The following is a 20665-nucleotide window of genomic DNA, read 5'->3' on the forward strand; positions in this document are numbered from 1 at the left end:
AGGGTGATGAGAGAGGCACTCAGCGTGCGGCAGCAGTGGGGGAGAAGAGGAACAGAACCTGGCCAGGGAGGGTTGGAGCAAAACGGTCGTGGCATCTGCCAGCACCCCGCGCGGCAACGGGCTGTGGGCTACCATCCGCATGGCCCGCAGCCACCCCGCAGAGCCAAATGTCACCCTGCCAGGCAGACGGGGTAACTCCATCCCAGCAGAGCCCAGCGATCAAGCGCTGCTGGCTTTGAGCCAGATCAGAACGCAGCACGGGTGCACGGCTTGCGGAAAAGGGGGATGTGCCGGGGTGGCCCTGCTTGCAGCGCCAGGCTGTGCCAAGCGGCAGGGACAGCCCCCGTGTCCCTGGGACGGGGAGGATGATCCTGGTGCCCAGTGCTGGAGGGGGAAGGATCTTATCGTAGGATAAGACCCTCCCAGGGTGGACACAGCCTCTCAGAGGAGAAAAAACAAAACGGTCACAGCCCGGCACAAGTCAGTCTGAACACGCACACCCCAGAAATCATCCCCTTATTCCACACTCAGGCTCCTTTGGCATCACACAAACACCATGAGAGCTTTTACCACCTCCATGCTTCAGTTTACAAGGAAAAGGGAAAAACGCATTTGGCCAGAAGCCAAATTCTCAAGGCTGATACATCTCACTTAACCTTCAAAAGGAAAATCCCAGGAGGAATTCATGCCTGCTTCTCTGCTCCCTGCTTCTCAGCTAAGCAAATCCCCTTCAAACACCCAGCTGGTGGCAAGCACACAGACGGCAGGGGATTTATGCCACAAGAATGGAGGGTCAGCGGGCAAAGCCACATTTCAGTTCCTAAGATTACTCTTGCCTGGCTTTAAAATAACTCCTTCAGTAGCATTTAAGCAGGAATCCCTTGTTGAAAAGGCAGCTCAGAGCCTCTGCAGGGAGCTCTCTGCTCCAGGGGAGCCACGATGCGCTGCAGCAGCTGGGATAGCGATAAGCTTCACAGTGTGGGTGACACACAGAGCTCCGGCCACCTGCCTCGTCCTCAGTGAGGGACTCACAGTGTGCCCAGGTGGCCAAGAAAGCCAACGGCCTCCTGGCTTGGATTAGAACTAGTGTGAGCAGCAGGAGCAGGGAGGTGACAGTCCCCTGTGCTCGGCACTGGTGAGGCCACACCTGGAGGGTTGTGTCCAGGTCTGGGCACCTCAATCCCAGAGAGATCTGGAGGGGCTGGAGCGAGGGCAGAGGAGGGCAGCGAGGCTGGGGAAGGGCTGGAGAATCAATCCTGTGAGGAGCCAGGGAAGGAGCTGGGAGTGTGCAGTGTGAGGAGGAGGAGGCTGAGGGGAGCCCTCATCCCTCTCTGCAGCTCCTGACAGGACATTGCAGAGAGGCTGGGGCTGGGCTCTGCTCCCAGGGGATCAGGGACAGGACAAGAGGGAACGGCTGGAAACTGCCCCAGGGGAGGGTCAGGCTGGGCAGGAGGAGAAAATGTTTCCCAGCAAGAGTGGTCCGAGAGTGGAACAGGCTGCCCAGGGAGGGGGGAGTCCCCATCCCTGGGGGGGTTTCAGGGCCGTTGGGATGAGCTGTGGGGGATGTGGGGTAGGGGAGAACTGTGTAGAGTCGGGCTGAGGGTTGGACTCGATGATCCCGAGGGGCTTTTCCAGCCTGAGTGATTCTGAGATTCTGTTTCCTCTCTGCCCACTCTGTCCATTTTCACAAGCTGCAGGCACAAATCAGCCTGCAACACCTCTGCCCTGCAAAACTTTGGCATTTAAAGCAGCCCCAGGCCACCAGTGGCTTCAGGGGAGAAGGTGAGTGGTGGCAGCAGCAAACACTCACCTTTCAGCCTCCTCCACATGCTGTAAGTTGAAGAGCAGCGAGGGCACAATTTTGTCCATGTGCTGTGGGTCCCAGATGTTGGCTTGGAGTTCATCATTCACCGTCTTCCTCACCACTCCTTGCAGGCCTTTGATGCCGGACATCCGGATCCTGGGGAACAAATTGACACCAAAACAGTAAATATCTATACAGCATACGTTATTTTACATTTATATACACACACATATACACAAGTGAAACTGCAAGAAGTTGGAGAGAAGACACTGATTTCTGTGTGGCTGGAGGGGGTCATACAGGCAATGTTCCAGTTACAGAATCACAGAATGGTTTGTGTTGGAAGGGACCTTAAAGATCATCAGTCCCACTCCCCTGCCCCGGGCAGGGCCACCTTCCACCAGCCCAGGTTGCCCAAAGCCCCGTCCAACCTGGCCTTGAGCCCTTCCAGGGAGGGGGCAGCCACAGCTTCTCTGGGCAGCCTGTGCCAGGGCCTCACCCCCCTCACAGGGAACAATTTCTGCCTCAGATCTCACCTAAATCTCCCCTCTGCCAATTTAAAACCACGACCCTTTGTCCTATCCCTCCCTCCTGACCCAGAGTCGTCCCCCCCCCTTTCCTGCAGCCCCTTTCAGCCCTGGGGGGCCACTCTAAGGTCTCCCCAGAGCCTTCTCTTCTCCAGCTGAACCCCCCAACTCTCCCAGCCTGTCCTTACAGGGGGGGCTCCAGACTCCCCAGCATCTCCATGTCCTTCTGCTGTTGGTGCCCCAGAGCTGGACCCAGCCCTGCAGGGGGGTCTCCCAGAGCGGAGCAGAGGGGGAGAATCCCCCCCTGGCCCTGCTGCCCACCCTGCTCTGGGTGCAGCCCAGCACACAGGTGGCCTTCTGGCCGGGTCATGTTGAGCTTCTCATCAACCAAGACCCCCAAGTCCCCCTCCTCAGGTCTGCTCTCCACCCCAGCCCCAGGCCTGGTGTACTCCAGGACAATCCTCCTGTGGCTTCCCGCAGCCCAACAGAGACGAGCAGGGAAGGCTTTGAAAATCATCCTGGCAGCAGCAGCTGGCTCCCATCCAGGAGGCCCCGGGGCCAGCAGCAGCCACACAGCTCCATGGCATGCACTTTCCACGATGGAGAGGTGGCACTGGTAATTCTGACCTCTCTGAAGGACTGGTTTTGGCCCTGGGAAGTCTCCATCCTCCGGCTGGGGCATGCATGGAGGGTTTTCCCATTTCCCCCATTCCCAGCAGTGACTGAGCCGAGCTGCACCCATGGGGATGCTGGATGTTAGGGAAATCTAGGTGCTTTTTGTCACCTACATCATTTCTGGGCCCAAAGATCCCGACTCTGCTCTAGTCGATAAAGTCATCAATAAAAATTTCACTACACAGCAAGATTCACAGGTCTGAAACCAGCCCCTCACCACCCACTGCTAATGCCCGAGAAAGATAACACGTGCTTATCTGCAGAAATCAATGCATTAAATAACCTCCTCTGAGATCTCCCTAACACATTCAGCAGATCTAACCAAAGCAATAATCTGACCAAGACACAATTCTTGAGGAAGAAGGAGCTTTGACCCAGACCAAGGGCCCAGGAAAGCAGTGCAGTCCTTTTTAATTACAGGAGCTACAGAATTTCTCTCTCCCAGTCTCCAACGCAATTTAGCCAGCGTCACTGGTGGCCTGAAGGTTAAGTGAAAATAATGAGCCTTCCACACTGCTTCCTTATTAAGGAAAAAAACCAAAAACCAACCTGTGAGTCTGCAGTGTTAAAAGGAGTCAAGCCTGGCCCTTGGAAACAAGCCTCCATGAGGAACAGCAAAACTCAGGGGTTAAGCCCTCCTCAAGGCAGCCGCTCCCTGGTAGAGCAGCTTTGGGAACAGCATCAACACGATGTGCTCAAATGCTGCCTGACATGGGGGAATCTACTTCAAACTTGTCTCTGGCAGCAGTGGCCTCCTGCCCAGAGCTTCTCAGCGAGAGCCACAGGTGCCTCACGGGGACATTTCAAGTGCCAGGTCTTTTTAAATACACCACCGCCAGGCCTGGCCTTGGCAGCAGTAAGCAACATTAATCTGTCTGCTTTAGCAGTAATTAATCCCCCCGGGGTACATTTCCCATCACAACAAAGCAAGTCAGTCCTCAACGCTGTCTAGAGAGACGTAACCCCCTTTAAATGTGGAAAAATAACAGACCGTGTGGCTGCAGGAGGCAGTTTTGGAGTGAATATTTGTTCTGCTAAGAGGGAGGGGGGCTCTTCCCATCATCATCCTCCTTCCTTTAAGGGCCAGGATAACTCCCCTACCTCCTGCTCTGAGCTCCAGCTGTCTGCAGGCCGTGGGCCTGGAGCAAACATGAGAAACGCTTAAAGATGCACAGAGGCAGCCCTGGGACTGCAGGTGTTACCCGCTGACATTTTGGCCAAAGAAAAGATGCTGAAAGCCCGAAGGCAGGTTTGTCCCTTGTCCTGTCATCAGCCACGGTCATGGTCATGCTGCCCTGCTCTCAGGGCAGCAAATGCAAATCAACTTCTCTCTCACACGAGTAATAGTGCACACAATATCCCCCACAGCAAGAGGCTGGATGTGGGCTGTGCTGTGTTTTCTAGGCTCCTGTTTCCTCCTCCCGTACAGTCAGCAGGGATTAACGCTTGAAAAAAAATAAGGGAGGGTAGAGAAGAGCAGCCCGAGTGCCTCCAGCTCTGAGGAATCACCGCGCACCTCCATCACAGCACAAAGCAGTCGATCTGTAGAGCCTGCATCCAACCTGTCCCCAAAAGCCAGCGCTTCTCCAGGAAAAGCAGAGCCTGGGAGCACAGGGGAGCCCCCCAGGCGCCGTGTTCGTGGCACTCACTTCGTCCGGATGTCGAGGTCGTCGTGGCTGGAGTGGCACATCTCACTGAAGCGGGAGACAAAGAAGTCGTAGCTGCGGTGATAAGACGGGGTGTCCTCTTCGATGTTGGCAAACTTGACAAACTGGGAGAGAAGAAAAAAGGGCACGACAATAAAAAAAAAATAAATAATTCTTAAAATTCCTCCCCAAACCAGCAAAACATTTGCGGGCTTCAGCAGTGTAACACAGGCAGCTTGGTGTGTGCCCGGGGTAACGAGTCAGGCTGCCCGGCTGCACCCAGGACACAGGGTCCCCACGCAGGAACGGCCCCACCGAGCTCCAGCAGCACCCAGGCCCGGTTGTGGATACTGCAAACCTCACTGCAAACCCCAGTGGTCCCTGTAAAGGGCATTTAGGGGTGCAGCTCTGAGTTAGGGATCCCTCATATGCAGCACACACTAGTAACAGGAGCTAAATTTGCTCCCAGCTTCTTTCCATCCTCCCAGACGGTGCAAAACCCGGCCAACATTTCCCAAATGCTGCTGGAGGGTTGAAAACAGCCTTGGAAATGCCAGTGGAGAAACCAACTGCAAGTGGGTTCTTAACCACATCCCAAATCTTGCCCGCAGCACCCAGCAGCATGAGGTCCCATCACTCCCTTCCAGCGTGGCCACCCCAACAGGCACAGAGCTTGCCAGGAATGCCAGCTGACCAGCAGATCTGGTTTTTAAGCTTTCAGGGAGAGAATTAAGGAGGAATAAAGGATAAACACGTTTTCAAGCTTTCCTCATTAATTCCGACACTTATTCATGAAGAGATGTGAACAAATATCAGGCAGGAAAGGGGAACCTCAACTCTTCCAGTCATGCTGAAAGGGGTAGCTTTAAAAGAGGAAAAAATAAATTAAATAAAACCTTAATAGCACAAAAGCTGCCACAAAATCCAAGACATCAGCTCCTGGCTGGAACATACAGAGCATTCAGCCTGTATCCACCCAACTGCTCCTGGTGCTGTGAACGGACAAGGTTTATCCTCAGCCTGGGATAAGCATCGTTCTACTAAGTCCCTGTGCTTTATCCTCCCACTCAGAGCAAGGGCATAAACAGCTGCTTGCCAAGATTTTCGGCAAAGAAATCTGCTGACTGCTGTTGTGCTCCTGCGCTGCACTCACTTCGGCACGCTGGGAAAGCTGAGACCGTTGGCACGTTTGCGATGAAGGGAGAGGATGTTCCCTGTCCCGAGCGACCCCCCAAACCACCCCCCACTGTTCACTGCTACCCAGGAGAACTGGGAGAGCAACGATGTGGTGCCAGCACCGGCGCGGCCCCGTTGCTGAGTGACACAAAGCTCTGAGGTCGCACCGAGCGACCCCACATCGCTCGGGCAAACCATCCTGGGCCAAGGCATCCAGACTGCTGGGCTCCTCTTCCAGCTGGGAGGACACCTAACCTACCTCTCCAAGGGCTTACTCGTCCACCCAACATTTCTTAGGGTGCTCAGCACCCTCTGGGAGATGCCACACTGCACAGGAGTTCCTGCTTTACCCCAACCCTACCCGCCGGCTTTTCTCATTTCTTGCTTTCTGCATTTCCTGGCATCCAGCCCTGCGAGGAAAGCAGCACACCGGTGCCCTCCCACAGCTGGCAAAGCCAGCCCGCCCGTCCCAGCGCATCACACAGGCGCTGATCAGCATGCACCCGCTGCACCGGGCTATTAATAACGTCAGCTGCAAAGCCTGGCTCTGTGCAAGCAAAGGAGACGGCTCAGCCCCGTCAGGAACTGTTCCCAGAGTGCAGGGACTGGCTCCAACTGATAAACTCCTCTTACTCACCAGAAAAATGCAGGGCTGTTATGCAAGAAACCTCTGTACCAGGCAGTGCACAAAGTGGGTTTTTTAAGCTCATGGCAACTCCATGTGCCACCGGAGACGAGGGCAGAATGCAGAGTGAGCAGTAGCGGGGCTCCCCGCGGCAGCTCCCGGAGAGCCGTCCCAAGCGTCCCGTGGCCGAGAAGCCTTGTGAAATAAAAGAAAGAAACGGCTTCTCTGCAGCCAGTACCTGCAGGTATCAATCCCACAGCCACGTGGAGGATGGCAGCTCATTCTGTGTCATCAGGCAACCGAACAGGATCACCTCATTCGGGATTCTGAAGGCACCGAGGCCCCAGGGACTGCCAGGCCACCCATCCACACCAGCAGCAGCCGTGGTTCAGCTCCCTGCCCCGTGGGCATCCTCCCGGCCGGGCACCAGGCACAGGCAGCCCTGCCCACCTCTGTCCTCAGGAGGGACAGGCTTTACCAGGTGCTGCCACCATGCCCGGTGACACTGGCTGTGGCACAGTGTTCACATCTGCCAACCACTGGAGGCAGCTGCCCTCTCTGCATCCAGTTTTAGCCTGCAGCCTCCAACAAGGCCAAAACTTGTAAAAAAGAAGACAAGAACAACAACAACAAAAAAAATCAGCCTCAAAGCCTCTCCCTCCTCCATCTATGGGACATTTTGAGGACTCTGCCACTTGCTCACAGACTATTGCATTTTTCCAGGACTTGGCTGCCCCTACAAGAATGCAGCAATGACAGGAGATGCCCTCCACAGTCCCACTGCCAATCTGTGCCCGACAGCAAAAAGCAGCACCAGGACACAGGGAAATGACCCAGCAAGAGCTGGACCAGCAGGAAAGGAGGCATCAGTTCTTCAGGGAAAGCAACTTATTTTCACCGACAGGCACCGCATCCCAGCCGAAACGCTGCTCTGCAGCTTCACACCGTATTTCCACTGAGAAAACAGTTTAAAAACACTGAAATGAAACACTTTCTGCTGTGGTTTGAAGGGGTGCGGGGCTAGGGAGCTTGGGGTTCCCATGCGAGAAGACGACAAGATCCACCTGAAACACGGCTGGGATGAGCCCGGAGCAAGCGCAGGGGAAATGCAAGGAGTGTGGCTGCCTTGGAGAAGATAAACAACGGCTGGGAAGGGATAACACTGCCACCTATAAATATATCCGACATAAATACATCAGGAGAGAAACATCAAGGCGGGGGAAGAGCTGTTTAAATGAAAGATCAATGCTGGTTCAAAGAAAAATAAAATGGGAATGACATCGAGCTGGAAATTAGATGGTTCCTACCCAAAGCGGGGAGGTTGCCCAGCAGCCTCCTACCAAGAATGAGAAACCGAAGTGGATTTAAGCTGCGGCTCCATATGTTCACCCCGGGGATTATAGGATGGGGTCACAGCGATCACAGGACGCTGGATTTTTGCTGCCGCCTCCAGCGCTGCGGCCCTGGGGATCAGCCCCTCCGCAGCGCGACACCTTGGCTCTGCGCGAGGAGGGAGCCGTGTCTCAGGCGAGATTTCATGCCGCGGAGAATGACTCACTTGGAGCAGGTTTCTATAAACAACCTCCTCCCGCCTTTGCCATCAGCTCCCTTATTGTGAAGATTGCTTGAGACAGCACCCTCTAATTAAGCACGAGCCTGAGGCACATTCCTCATTAGCAGATATAGGAAGAAGTGTCTCATTATCATTACTCACTTTTCTATAGAAGACGAGTTTTCTGTGCTATTTGCCCTCTGAATGCTGCCACGCTTGAGAAGGAAAAAAAAAAAAAAAAAAAAAAAGCATCGCTAAACCGTCATTCCTGAGCTGGACTCCTCATTAAAACACCCGCTCCTCATTCTTGACGACAGCAAGAGCAGCGCTAAGGAAACACCTATCCATGGTCCAGGACCATCTCTCCTCTCAGAATCCCAGAATCACTCAGGTTGGAAAAGCCCCTCGGGATCATCGAGTCCAACCCTCAGCCCGACTCTACAAAGTTCTCCCCTACCCCACATCCCCCACAGCTCATCCCAACGGCCCTGAAACCCCCCCAGGGATGGGGACTCCCCCCTCCCTGGGCAGCCTGTTCCAGTGTCTCCAGGGCTGCCTGAACACGGGAGGTTTGCTCCGCAGGGGCAGGGAACACGAGGCAGAGCTCTGGTTGCTTTGACTCAGTGCCTCCCACTCGAGGATGTCTGTGGTGGGGTCAGTTCTCTGAAACCTCTGCTGTGGCACCGGGAGCCCCCTGCGATCGAGGGCCGTTCCCTCCCCGTTGAGGCGCAGCTCCATGCCACGTGCCAGCAGCCTCTCCGAGGAGCCCCGCATCAGGCCCCGAGGTAAAGCAGCCACCGATATGGAGACGCAGGCTGAGCTGAGCTTTAAACCCTCCCTCCAGACCCTGGAACAACCCCTGCCTTTCCCAAACAGCTCAAGGGGTATCCCATGGGCTTGCGGGCAGGGCTGCACCGCGACACAACGTGACTTCTTCACAAGAGACCCAGCTGCCTGTCACTGGGATGGATCCAGGCAGCCCCACCACGTCTCAAGAGGTTTGAACAGCAAGCAGCACCTCTCCGGTCTCCCATGGAGCTCGGGCCACCCTGGGGCAGAGGGATGTGGGTGCGGAGACCCCACTCCCAGTGCAAGGGGCTTTCGCAGGCAGCCCCTGCAGCATCCCCTCACCGAAACCCCACGGTAAACTGCTGTCGGCAGCGAGTTTCAACCGAGGGATCAATCCTGCCGCTTCTCCAAGGGCTGGGGATTAACATGTGATGGGGAAGCTCACATCATTTTCACCTGGGCACGATTAGCTGTGAGGGAGAACAGGGGGATGGAAAGTCTCCGCTCCTGCCCACGCCTCAGCAGAGGCATTTACAACCCTGTGTCCAGGGCCGTGGAGGAGAGAAGCATCGCGGGACGCAGCACTACCCTGTCCGGGAGGTGTCAGCAGAACCATTAATACCGTCCCTCTCCCCGTCACACACAGCAAAGGATGTAAGCTCAGGGCTGAGCTGGCTTTGTGTTTTCCAGGCGCTTGAGAGAGCATCTACCCAGCCCATCCTCCTGCCCACAGGATGATCAGCTCCCTCTAAACCCCGCTCTTAAAAACCAGCAAGGACAGATACTCCTTGTCCGAGCCAAGCTACCAGGCACTGGCAGGGCCCTCGCAAGCTTGGGTGTTAGGTACACCCAGTGTTCCCAGTAAAAACCAGCGAATAGGCCAGGCAGAAGAGGCTGCCGGCTGCCCGGCAGGATCAGCAGTTTGGATGCTGGGAGGACGTCACCTTTGTTCATCCGTGCTTCTCCTTTCCCCTCACTTTATGTCTGTGACCAACACATCCCCAGTCCAGCTAAGCCATTTATTGCAAGCAGCAGCTCTATTGAAGTCAGCCCTTTTCTGAGCACAAATAGCTCCCAAAATCCATGGGGATCACCTCCTAAGTTGGTCTATTGTCCGAAACTGCTGACAGGCCCCATGTCCTCAGGCTCGTTTAGGAAAAGCTGAATTCAAGAGAGGGAAGGCACGGCACGGCAGATCAGAAACCAGTGACTGGTCACAGACAGCAAACAGCAGGGACAGTGCATGGACAGCAGTCACAGAATCAGAATCATCCGGGTTGGAAAAGCCCTTGCAGCTCCTCCAGCCCAACCATGACCCTCCCCCTGACCGTTCCCAACTCCCCCAGATCCCTCAGCGCTGGCTCAGCCCGACTCTTCAACCCCTCCAGGGATCCCGGGGACTCCCCCCTGCCCTGGGCAGCCCAAAACTGGCACGAGGGAGCACTGGGCTTTGTACAGGGGGGGGCTCAGCATCACAGGCAACTATTCTTGCAGACCCAGCTGGTCCTGGCCAGACAGGAGGACAACCCAGAATCAGACTGATGTGCTCCAGAAAAGCCGGGTTTAAATAAACACTAAAACAACCCTGCAAAGCATTGACATCACCCCCAAAACTCCCGGGGTGAGCAGGGTTTCCTCCAGCAGTGCACAGGCCAGGACACAGCATCACTCACACCAGGATTACCTCGTTCCCTGTCTCTGCAGGGACAGGGCTCAGCCACTCACTCGGCTCTGCATGCTGAACAGGGAAAGCCCAGAACCTGATTCAGAGGGGGCAGCACCCATGACAGGTCCCTGAGCTGCACAGGGGATCTCCCTGAGCACGTCCCATCCCTTCAGCTTCCCTCCCACCCAAGCTGAGCTCACAGACCACCCTCTGGCTTCGCTGCAGGCTGCCACAGCACATCTTCCACAGGCTACTTTTTAAACCAGCCCTGCAATGCTCCTGCCTCTGAGAGGAAGCTGGAAAACCTTGTGCCCAGCGATACATCTCATTCGGGTGCCCGTTAGAGAGGTGACCAGCTCCTTCAGCTGCAGCTGAAGAATTTGTTGGGTGTTGCTTCACTTTTCCAAGACAAATTGGACCTGATTCTCTGAGCAGCTCTGTCAAAGCCTGTCCCTAGGCTGGTCCTGTGGTGCTTTCTGCAGCTGGTTCATTACCAATGTGGTGGCCAGAGCCCCTGGATGGGGGGAATGGCCACACTGACTTCCACCTGCTGGTCATTCAGGGTGTGCATAAAGCCCAGTGGAGAAGCAAACCCCAGCCTCTGAGTGCTCTGAGCAGATATTTGTTTCAGCTAGAGTTGGCCAAAACACAGAAAAAAACTAAACGTTGATTGCAGCAAGCCTCACAGCTCCAGCTCTTCTTTCAGGATGTCTGTGGTACCCAAACAGTGGACACAGACGTGGGACCAGGACACTGGGAGTAAAAAAAAAAAACTTTATAGCTCCTTTCCACCTCCCTTTGACTGCTGCTCTCCACACAGCTGTGAATCTTTGTACCACAGCAGCTCACATCGTGCCCAGATCTCCTGCCATAGCCAAAAGAAGGAAGCAGCAAGCCCAGACCTCTTGATATTGAGCACGATTCCTCCTTTAGCCTCCATTTTTCAAGGTGTTTGATAAACCCTGGACTTCCAGGTTCCAGCCATTAAAACACAGAAAGATTGATCCCTTCTCCTGAGGCCCCAGAACTGTTGAAATATGGCTCCAGCCTTGAGTAGATTCTCTGGTGTCCTGTGACATAGTTGAGCTCGCACTGCAGCCTGTCCTTCAGACACCATCACAGCTCCTCAGGTACTGCGAAAATAAGCAGCCAACTATTCCTGATCTGTGAGGCTCCTACCCATCTGTCAAACTGGGTTAAAACTGGCCCAGAGGGGAAAAAAAAGAAAAAAAAGAAGTATGAAGACGCAACTGACAATCAGCATGAAGCATCAAGCTCCTTTCTCGTAGGAAACGAGGCTGAAAACAACATTCTGCGCCAATATTACTGCAACAGCATAGCTTCTCTTTTGGGGACAACTGGACACAGGACACCAAGAGAGAGAAGGGACACATGTGAGATTGTCACCTCCAACCCGCCCCAACCATCCTCTTACAGAGGATGGGTTGCATTGTTGCAAACTCAAACCAGAGCACTTTCTCCTTTTAGCAATAAAGGTAATGTAAAGATGACACCCAACAGGCCCGAAATCAAGGCTACTTTCATCTTACACGCAGGAGACAGGTACCTACATGCTCGGCTGCTCTTTCAAAGCCCGGCTGCGTGTCTGCAGCGGGGCAAATCCTTCCACTCCAGCCAACACCGACCTACAAACGCAAGGCTGATCCAAACCCATTTCAGGCATTTCAAAGTTAAGACTTTGAAAATTAGCTAGTGCTCCAACCCAATTACGTGCCTGTATGCACAGGCGGTGGAGGAAGGAATGTATTCCCCCCCCCCCAACTGCTGAGGCTTGTCATTAGATGTCAAAAATCTTTGAAAGCCTTTCTTTTCCCAGCGTAGCAAGCAGAGCCTGTTAACAGCCCCTTCACCACAGAACATCAGGCAGAGCTTTGAATGTCCTGTCACTCCCGATGACAGGTGATGCGGATGAGGCTTTGAAGGTTTTCCAACTTTAACACTTCTTAGGCAGGCTGCTGGCTTCTCTTCCCCCAGGATAAAAGGCGGGCTGAAGTTCGCACCACGAAGCTGAGCCGTGTTTGTCTGGCACAGCTTTGTTCAGGAGACAACAAGGATCAATCCAGGAGTTATGTGAAAGGGAAGGAGCTCCCCCATGCTCTCCCCACGTTTCTAATCAGGGCAGTCAGCTATTTCCAGGCGGGCGCTGCTCTCCTTCAAGTAAACACAGCAAAGCCTTGCTGGAAACGATGTGGGGAGGGAAGACGAAGGGATGGGGCCCAGCCAGGACCACGCAGGTAAGTGGGACAGAGCAAACAGAATCCCAGAACCATTCAGGTTGGAAAAGCCCCTCGGGATCAGCGAGTCCAACCCTCAGCCCGACTCTAACAAGTTTTCCCCTACCCCACATCCCCCACAGCTCATCCCAACGGCCCTGAAACCCCCCCAGGGGTGGGGACTCCCCCCTCCCTGGGCAGCCTGTTCCACTCTCGGACCACTCTTGCTGGGAAACATTTTCTCCTCCTGCCCAGCCTGACCCTCCCCTGGGGCAGTTTCCAGCCGTTCCCTCTTGTCCTGTCCCTGATCCCCTGGGAGCAGAGCCCAGCCCCAGCCTCTCTGCAATGTCCTGTCAGGAGCTGCAGAGAGGGATGAGGGCTCCCCTCAGCCTCCTCCTCCTCACACTGAACACTCCCAGCTCCTTCCCTGGCTCCTCACAGGATTGATTCTCCAGCCCTTCCCCAGCCTCGCTGCCCTCCTCTGCAACACAGCAATCCCCATCGAGCCCAGTGCATCCCCATCATGAACTGACTGGAAATCATCAGTGTGCTGCCCCGCATCCTTGCTCCCACTTCTGCCAGGTCACCATAGCTCAAGAGAAATGGGGTGCAACACCCCCAACCTTGCAAACTGCAGCCTGGGCCACCCTGTTTAATTGCTTGCCCACACCTAACCAGGCTTCCCTCTGGCTCTGGAAGAGCCCACCGTGGGCTGTAAAGGCCAGGAGGGTGCCACAGGCTCCTGATGATGGCCCAGAGGGATGATGGCAGTCCTGCTGCTGGGGACAAACACCATACACATGCAGATTCCTCAAACATGGACAGCACAATGCCAGGGAAACACCAAGTGGCTCTGAACTTGCCTGGTTCCTTGAAACTTTGCAAGGAGTCTGCACATCCCTGCATGCTTCTGTGTCTCACTTGCAGAGGCAGGACATGCTCGGGTCCCTCTGCAGCTTCAAGACAGCTTGGAGCACACAGGAGCTGCGTTTCCCACGTGTCCCACCCGTTGCCTGAGCCCCCTCTACCCTCTAGTGGTCTATCATTATGCAAATCACTGGGGCGGCTTAAAGAGCCTCCCAGTCCTTACCCATATCGGTGCCGGCTCACGTCTCGGATCAGCCGCTCAGAGAGGTAAGCGCCGATGCGATCCAGCTTCTCCGGGGCAGACAGGGCATAAAATGTCAGCTTCTCCATGTTGGTCTTCACCAACCCATCCTGAAAGCGAACAACACAGGGGGTCACTGCCTCAGACCCAGTAAATATCAGGAGTATCTCTGTAGCAAACCTTGCCAGAGGTCTGGAGCACACCAGTCCTGTCCCAGCTCTTCCCCACACCTCGTACATCAGGGAAGGCAAATGAGGGTTGCATTTACCCTCAGCTGAGGGCTCGCTGATGCACCACAGCCAGAGGTGACCCCCGTGGAAGCCTCCATCGAGCACCTCAGGCTGTAAATACAATGAGAACTGCTTGCCAGGCCCTAGCAATGCCCCAGCACCAAGGAAGACAGGGGAAGACAGGGACATCAACACCTCCAGGGTACAGAGGCCAAATGACACATGCGTGCCAAGATGCCAGCCCCAATCCACTGCAGCCTGGAAAACTCCAGGGCTTCCTCCTCTCTGCATGGCTTGGTAGCAGCCTCCGTTCTTTTTCAGCTTTGCTGCCAGCACCATGACAAAACAGGCGCTCACCACCTCCCCGGGTAATCCCAGGCCCGCTACCCCCGGTCAGGAGCCCCTCTTCCACTGCCTTCTCATCTCAGCTGTGAAAAGGAGACAAAGAGGCCGGATTTGGGATGCTCCAGGAACAGCTGGCAGGGCATCCCACTCCTCCAATTCAGTGAGGCAGCAAGAAGGGCACCAGCTTCCCTGCTTCCTGGAACCATGAGCAGCTTTTGAGCTCAAAACCCTGGCTGAGGCCCCAAGAGACTCCCGCTCTTAGAAGCTACTTTCCTTATCCTACAAAGAGAAGGGGGTACACCTTCAGGTCCAGCCCCCCCATCCTCCCATCCATCCATCCATCCATCCATCCTCCAAATCTGCCTGGCGCCTTTGGAAAAGGAAGTTTGTCCCTCCAGGCCGATGCAGCTGAAGGAACTGCTTCTGTATTTCCGCTCGCAAACAGGTTTGAAAGGAAAATCCAACCCTCCAGGCACAGTGGTATGGAGTCAAAAAGCATCGCCCGCCTCCCAGGAGCTGTTTCTGGGCAGGTCACACCGTGTCCCTGCAACCTCAGCACTGGAGCTCTGGTGAGTGAAGCACCGGAGCTTTGACAGGTGAAACAGTGTCTCGTTTACCTCTGGGTCCTCAGGGAAGATGTTGTCGACGAGTCTTTTGTAGCGGGGACGCAGGGCGCCGCAGCAGCCACACACACCTGGAAGAGAGGAGACAGAGCCGGTCAGCAGGGACAAAATCCTCAGCCCCTGGGCAAACATATCCTTGGATTCAGTGGGAAAGAGGACAGGGCACCAAGCTGACGACATCCCAGAGTTTTGCAGCCAAAAAAAACTAAGGGAAGAAAACCGCAGCCGAGAGGCAGGGAATTGGCTGGTGACCAGCATCATTTGACGTAGGACTGCAGGGTTATCTGCTTTTCTCACCCAAGAAAGCAGCCCCCAGAGACCAAGATATCCGAAGTTCCCCTGAATCTGTGCCTCTCTATCTTTTGCAGGTCCTCAGACCAAGAGCTCTTTCCTCCAAGTACTCACCCGAGGACACGGTCCTCACACGCTGCTCCACGCTCCCCACGGAGTCAGCAGCAATAAGAGAGCACAGACTGCTGGAGACAGCGAGACAGGAAAAGAGCATCTTGTGAAGGCTATGAGAGGAAAATGCATTTTCCTGTTTGTGGCTCCAAAGCTGAGCTGTTGAGCAACACCAAACACCTTCAACTACCCTCCTACCTCTGGGCTGCCAGACCGTGGTCCCTCTCCCCCAAGGGGGGCAACCGAGTGACTTGTGCTTCGCAGGACACAACCATCTCCAGTTCCTCTTTTTGAGAGGCCTCAGACGTGAAGGCAGCTTGTCCCTGATGCACAAACCGTACCCTGCACAGCCTCTCTGAGAGCCAAAACCCCTTGCAGCAGCAACTCCGCAGGCCAGCGAACGGAGAACACTGGGCACATCCAACCCAGAGCAAAGCGATCAGCTCTAACTACCAAATATCCCAGGGGCTGCAATGACCTGCTCTGCTTTCAGGGAGTTGCCAAGAGAGGAAAGGATCATTTGAAACATGGATATTTCTCCCTGTGATATATCCTGTTTCTCAGGGCCGCAGCACACCCTCCGCAGCAGCCAGAGATCACCCTGTCTTCGGCTCGGGGACGGTCGGTGGTGCGGGTGGGTTCTCGAGCACCCATTGTGCTCCCGCATGCACCAAGCGTGAGGATGGCTGAGGCACCAGCTAGTTCAGCCGTGGGCACTGCTACCCTGATACACAGGATCCCAGAATCACTCAGGCTGGAGATCATTGAGTCCAACCCTCAGCCCGACTCTACAAAGTTCTCCCCTACCCCACATCCCCCACAGCTCATCCCAACGGCCCTGAAACCCCCCCAGGGATGGGGACTCCCCCCTCCCTGGGCAGCCTGTTCCACTCTCGCACCACTCTTGCTGGGAAACATTTTCTCCTCCTGCCCAGCCTGACCCTCCCCTGGGGCAGTTTCCAGCCGTTCCCTCTTGTCCTGTCCCTGATCCCCTGGGAGCAGAGCCCAGCCCCAGCCTCTCTGCAATGTCCTGTCAGGAGCTGCAGAGAGGGATGAGGGCTCCCCTCAGCCTCCTCCTCCTCACACTGAACACTCCCAGCTCCTTCCCTGGCTCCTCACAGGATTGATTCTCCAGCCCTTCCCCAGCCTCGCTGCCCTCCTCTGCCCTCGCTCCAGCCCCTCCAGATCTCTCTGGGATTGAGGTGCCCAGACCTGGACACAACCCTCCAGGTGTGGCCTCACCAGTGCCGAGCACAGGGGACTGTCACCTCCCTGCTCCTGCTGCTCACACTAGTTCCAATCCAAGCCAGGAGGCCGTTGGCTTTCTTGGCCACCCGGGCACACTGCTGGCTCCTGTTTAGCCGCTGGTCAGTGAGAACCCCCAGACCCTTCTCTCCCAGACAGCTCCAGCCACCCCTCCCTGAGCCCATAGCCATGCAGGGGGTGGTTGTGGCCCAAGTGCAGGACCTGGCACTTGCCCTGGTTGAAGCCCATCCACCTGCATAAAGCTGTACCAGCACTGCCTGCCACCCAGCTCCTGATGAATATCTGCAGAGTTTATTTTAAAAAAGGGAGGAAAAAAAAATTTTAAAAGAGATTGCTGGACACTCTACCCTCCTCAGTACCTCTGTGAGAGCTTTGCACGCCAGGATCCCCTTTCTCCAGCACAAAAATGCATTTTTTCCCCAGGGCCTGGCGTTACTCAGATGCTGCACCCCACGGAGCAGACTGGTGTCACCCCCCCCCCCCAAAGCACTGGCCTTTGAGGGCCCCAGGCAAGCGTGAGTAATTCGGGGCTGCTTTTTGGCAACTGCCACCGAGAACTAGAAGCTGGGGGAGGAGGGATGAGGGGGGACACAACGGCTGCGCCGGCAGGAGCCGGCAACCGCTCCCGCTGGAACGCATGAGCTCAGGCCTGCTTCGTGCCAGCTCCCGGCGCTGGCACCGCTCGCTTCCTGCAACGTGCCCGCTTGCTTCCCCAGCGCATCGCCTCTGACGGCGGCGGGCAGCCTGCGCCCCACCGGAAAAAATGTTTCCCACAAAGAGTGGTCAGAGAGTGGAACAGGCTGCCCAGGGAGGGGGCAGTCCCCATCCCTGGGGGGGTTTCAGGGCCGTTGGGATGAGCTGTGGGGGATGTGGGGTAGGGGAGAACTTTGTAGAGTCGGGCTGAGGGTTGGACTCGATGATCCCGAGGGGCTTTTCCAGCCTGAAGTATTCCGGGATTCTGTGAAATCTGACACTTGCTTCAGGGTCCCCTTTGGGGTCCCCAGGCCCAGAACTCCCAGCAACACTGCCGTGGTAGGAAGCTCCTTCCAGCTCTCGTGCTCTCCCTGCAACCCCCCCCGCACCTTCTCGCCATCCCATATTCCATTTCTAAGTCTCGTATCTGTCGCTCTCCCTCCTCCCCTCTCAGCTGCCTTCAATCGATTTTGCTCTTTTTCCAAAGTACCTTTAATCTGGCCTCTTAATAAATTCTCCTTTGCCATCCGCACAAACAAGCGTTTGATGATCTCCTGAATCCTCTTAATAAATTCCCCTCGCCCGGGACAGCCGAGGCAGCGTGACTTATCTCACCTCGCCGGGCCACGCGTCCCTGCCGGCGTCTCAGCGCGGGCCACGCGCTCTCCCTGCAGAACAGCTGGAGAGTTTCCCTGTAAACAATCTCCTTAGCCAGGAAGCCAGGTCCCCTCCACCTCCCGCAGTAATTATCTCACCTCCAGAAATATGACTTCAGAGTATTTTCAAGATTAATGCACATGCCAAGCCCTGGGAGAGGAGCAAAGAGCTCAGTCGTGTTCCCAATCCACCACCCTCATCCTGATGAATGAAGCTGAAGAGCAGACACAGCATGGATCCCATCAATAATAATTGCATAATTAAATCTAATGCCTTCTCTCTCACCTAACACAACCCCTTCTTCCCCAAGTAGGAGATTTTTAAGGCCTCGCCTAAAGAAAGTAACAGCGGAAGAGAGACAAGACCCGAAGCCCCTCCCAGGAGAGGGGACCTGGGTGCCCCCTTAGCCCCACGGGGCAGAAGGATGAAGATGGTCCAGGCAAGGAAAGCAGGAATGTTGCTTAACCCACAGCACATCAGATCACCGGTGGGTGGAATCCCAGCAGAAGGACAGGGCCTCCTACAGAGCAGCGTCTCCAGGGGAGACTCTCTGATGTCTAGTAAGAGGGCTGAGCTCCTTGCAGCAGGCACTAAAAGGGTCTCTCTGCCTGCATAAAACCAAGAGAAACTTTCCTTCCCCAAACCCCGGTGTTCTCTTGGTTTTGCCCAGCCTGGACATACACAGGCACAGACAGGGAGACCATAAATCCTTAAAAAAGCAGACTAAAAATAACATAGACCTTAAGGGAAGAGGAAGATTTTTCTGCATTTTATTTCCCCTCCCCTAAGGGCTCTCCAGAGAGCAACAAACCCAAGTCTGGTCCTGACGCCAGGGCTGACACCAGCCCTGTGTTTGGTCTATATGGGACCCCTTACCCCCACCCTGAGACCCTCACAGCACCAAACCCTGTGGCTAGCAACACCCCCCCAGCCAGGCTACCTGACAAGGATCTCCACTAGCCATTTCTTCCTCCAGACACCGATTTCCTTTACCACCCACCACACTGACCCCATGCACCTTGTACCATCGCAGCCACAGCTCCAGCCCGGAGCCAGGCACCGACCAGCAGCATCGTACACACACCCCCCCCTGCTCCGAGGACAAAACCCCGCAGCTGCAAAATTCAATCCTCCAGCCAGGCTGGCACGAGGTATTTAAAATATTAAAAAAATGACACTGAAGGTCACCGGCAGCCACAGCAGCTTCTCCCTCCCAGGGGATCCAACCCAGCACCCTGGAGAAAAGGTACCTGCTCCGGCCACGTGCAGCATCTCCCAAGAGCAAGCAGGGCCGGCGGCACAGAGCCGCAGCGCAGGACCGAGAGCCCAGGTAGTCAGAGCCATCGCGTCGAGAGCAAACCGGGGAGTTCGAGGTGCTGGGGATCGCTCTCCTCCTCGCCGAGCGGCGGCCGGAGCCGGCCCAGCGGCAGCATCGCTGCAGGAGATGCTCAGTCGAGCGGGAGCAGCCGTTTAAATAAATAAGGCAGCTTTCAGCACGGCTGCTGAGTCACCGAGGCGGCTCTGATGGCAGCTGGGAACGGAGCTGGCTTTGCTCTGCCGGCGTCTGCACCGGTACGCGGGGGCGGCCGGAGAGCTGGGCATTTCGGAGGGCCCCCGAGGGTGGGGATGGGGGGTGTTTTTTTCAAGGTTCCTTGAGCCCAAAGCTCGGGAGAGCACACGAAGCATCGCTCGTTTGTGGGCAGCGCTAACAAGGGCTCAGCGGGTGGGAGCTGACCCCGAAACAGCATCCAAGGGATGTGACAGACACGCAAGGACGGACCCGCACGGTGCGTCACGCTCTCCTCCTGCTGGCAGCCCGCCGCTGTGGGAGCCGAGGACGTGGATTTTCTTAAAGATCAGGTAAATCAAGGCATGGAGAAACGTGACTCGACACTCTCCCTGGGGAGGGAATCAGGAGGGAAACCCAAGAGCGGCATCAGCTCCTGCAAATACCCACGATATGTGCATCACCCCCTGTCTTGCACCCGCCTGGGGCACCCCAGGGGCGTTTATAGGGCTCTTCACTGTCACTCTCACCCGCAGCAGGTCACATCTGCACTCTCGCCAGGGGGCAAAGCGAGCCAAAAGGGCTTTCTGCTTTGACAGCTCAGCTCCAAGAAAGTCAATCCAATTGGGGATAATTACAGGCTTTCAGCCCCAGCAACTGTGGCTTGCTAGCATAACCCCCACCTAGCTGCTCCCACGCTGGCATGAGCCCCCAGGCTCACAGATAAACTCGTTGCATGTGTTTCCAGGAGGGGTTTCACTGGTACCAGCTGTAACTGGGGGGGTTTGGGATCAAGCATGGCCGGCTGAGAACAGGACACAGGCCCAGCTCATCTCTCAAAACCACCACACACTCTCCCACCAGTGCTCTGACCTTAAACCTTTCCTCGTTAATCCCCTCCCCTCTCCCCATCTTAACGGCATCCTGGCAAGAAGCAGGGCTGGAAAACCTTATGGCCATGTTATTCGAGGCCTGGAATTTACTTAATAAGGGCACTCCAACTGATTGCAAATAAATCTTAATTAAATCACGCAAAATCCCTCATTAAACCTAATATCCCATGAAGGTCACTCTCTCAACCCCAAGCAAAAACAGCGGCCCAGAGAGGTAGGGGCTGTACTGCCAGCCCAGCATTGTCTT

General features: G+C 55.6%; 1 protein-coding gene across 1 annotated transcript in view; it reads right to left on the reverse strand.

Moving 5' to 3' along the window:
* EFR3B (EFR3 homolog B) overlaps window positions 1-19640 on the reverse strand; it is a 35064-nt gene extending 15424 nt beyond the window's left edge. Inside the window, exons 1-6 of the mRNA XM_026846360.1 lie at window positions 19269-19640; window positions 14995-15071; window positions 13785-13912; window positions 10291-10300; window positions 4656-4777; window positions 1811-1960 (exon numbers count right to left, since the gene is read on the reverse strand). Of these exons, the coding sequence (XP_026702161.1) occupies window positions 1811-1960; window positions 4656-4777; window positions 10291-10300; window positions 13785-13912; window positions 14995-15071; window positions 19269-19362 (581 nt within the window). The 5' untranslated portion in view covers window positions 19363-19640. The remainder of the gene's footprint in view (window positions 1-1810; window positions 1961-4655; window positions 4778-10290; window positions 10301-13784; window positions 13913-14994; window positions 15072-19268) is intronic.
* Window positions 19641-20665: the final 1025 nt, after the last annotated feature.

The sequence above is a fragment of the Athene cunicularia genome (genome assembly GCF_003259725.1).
Source record: "Athene cunicularia isolate RWA chromosome 3 unlocalized genomic scaffold, athCun1 chr3_part1, whole genome shotgun sequence".
Taxonomy (NCBI): domain Eukaryota; kingdom Metazoa; phylum Chordata; class Aves; order Strigiformes; family Strigidae; genus Athene; species Athene cunicularia.